The following is a 330-nucleotide window of genomic DNA, read 5'->3' as shown; positions in this document are numbered from 1 at the left end:
GCCCTCCACACGTCCCAACTTAGTGTGCGAATAACCAACACTCTGTTAAGATGGTGCCTGTCCTGGGATACTGGAAGACGCGGGCGGTAAGTGAAGCAAAGTTTTATATTTCGGTCTATATTCATGTCAAAAGTCTATGATGAAGATAAACCCTAAACTTCTTAAGAGTTGTCGGAGTATCGATATAAAAAAAAAAGTTAGGCGTCCATTAACCGAAACTTTATATCGCTGGGGCTTAGGCCGACTCGGGAAAACCAGAGAGGGATTTTACCTTTTTTCTATACATCTTAATTTCTTTAAGAACTGTAAATTACTGATATTTAGGTAGTG

At 39.7% G+C, this 330-nt stretch overlaps 1 protein-coding gene across 1 annotated transcript in view; it reads left to right on the top strand.

Moving 5' to 3' along the window:
- Positions 1-330, top strand: part of LOC119592117 (glutathione S-transferase Mu 1-like) — a 14,650-nt gene continuing 14,320 nt past the window's right edge. Inside the window, exon 1 of the mRNA XM_037940937.1 lies at positions 1-86. Within this exon, the coding sequence (XP_037796865.1) occupies positions 51-86 (36 nt within the window). The 5' untranslated portion in view covers positions 1-50. The remainder of the gene's footprint in view (positions 87-330) is intronic.

This window comes from Penaeus monodon, chromosome 29 (genome assembly GCF_015228065.2).
Source record: "Penaeus monodon isolate SGIC_2016 chromosome 29, NSTDA_Pmon_1, whole genome shotgun sequence".
Lineage (NCBI taxonomy): Eukaryota > Metazoa > Arthropoda > Malacostraca > Decapoda > Penaeidae > Penaeus > Penaeus monodon.
The sequence above is the reverse complement of the archived record's forward strand: the minus strand, read 5'-3'. Positions and strand labels throughout refer to the sequence as shown.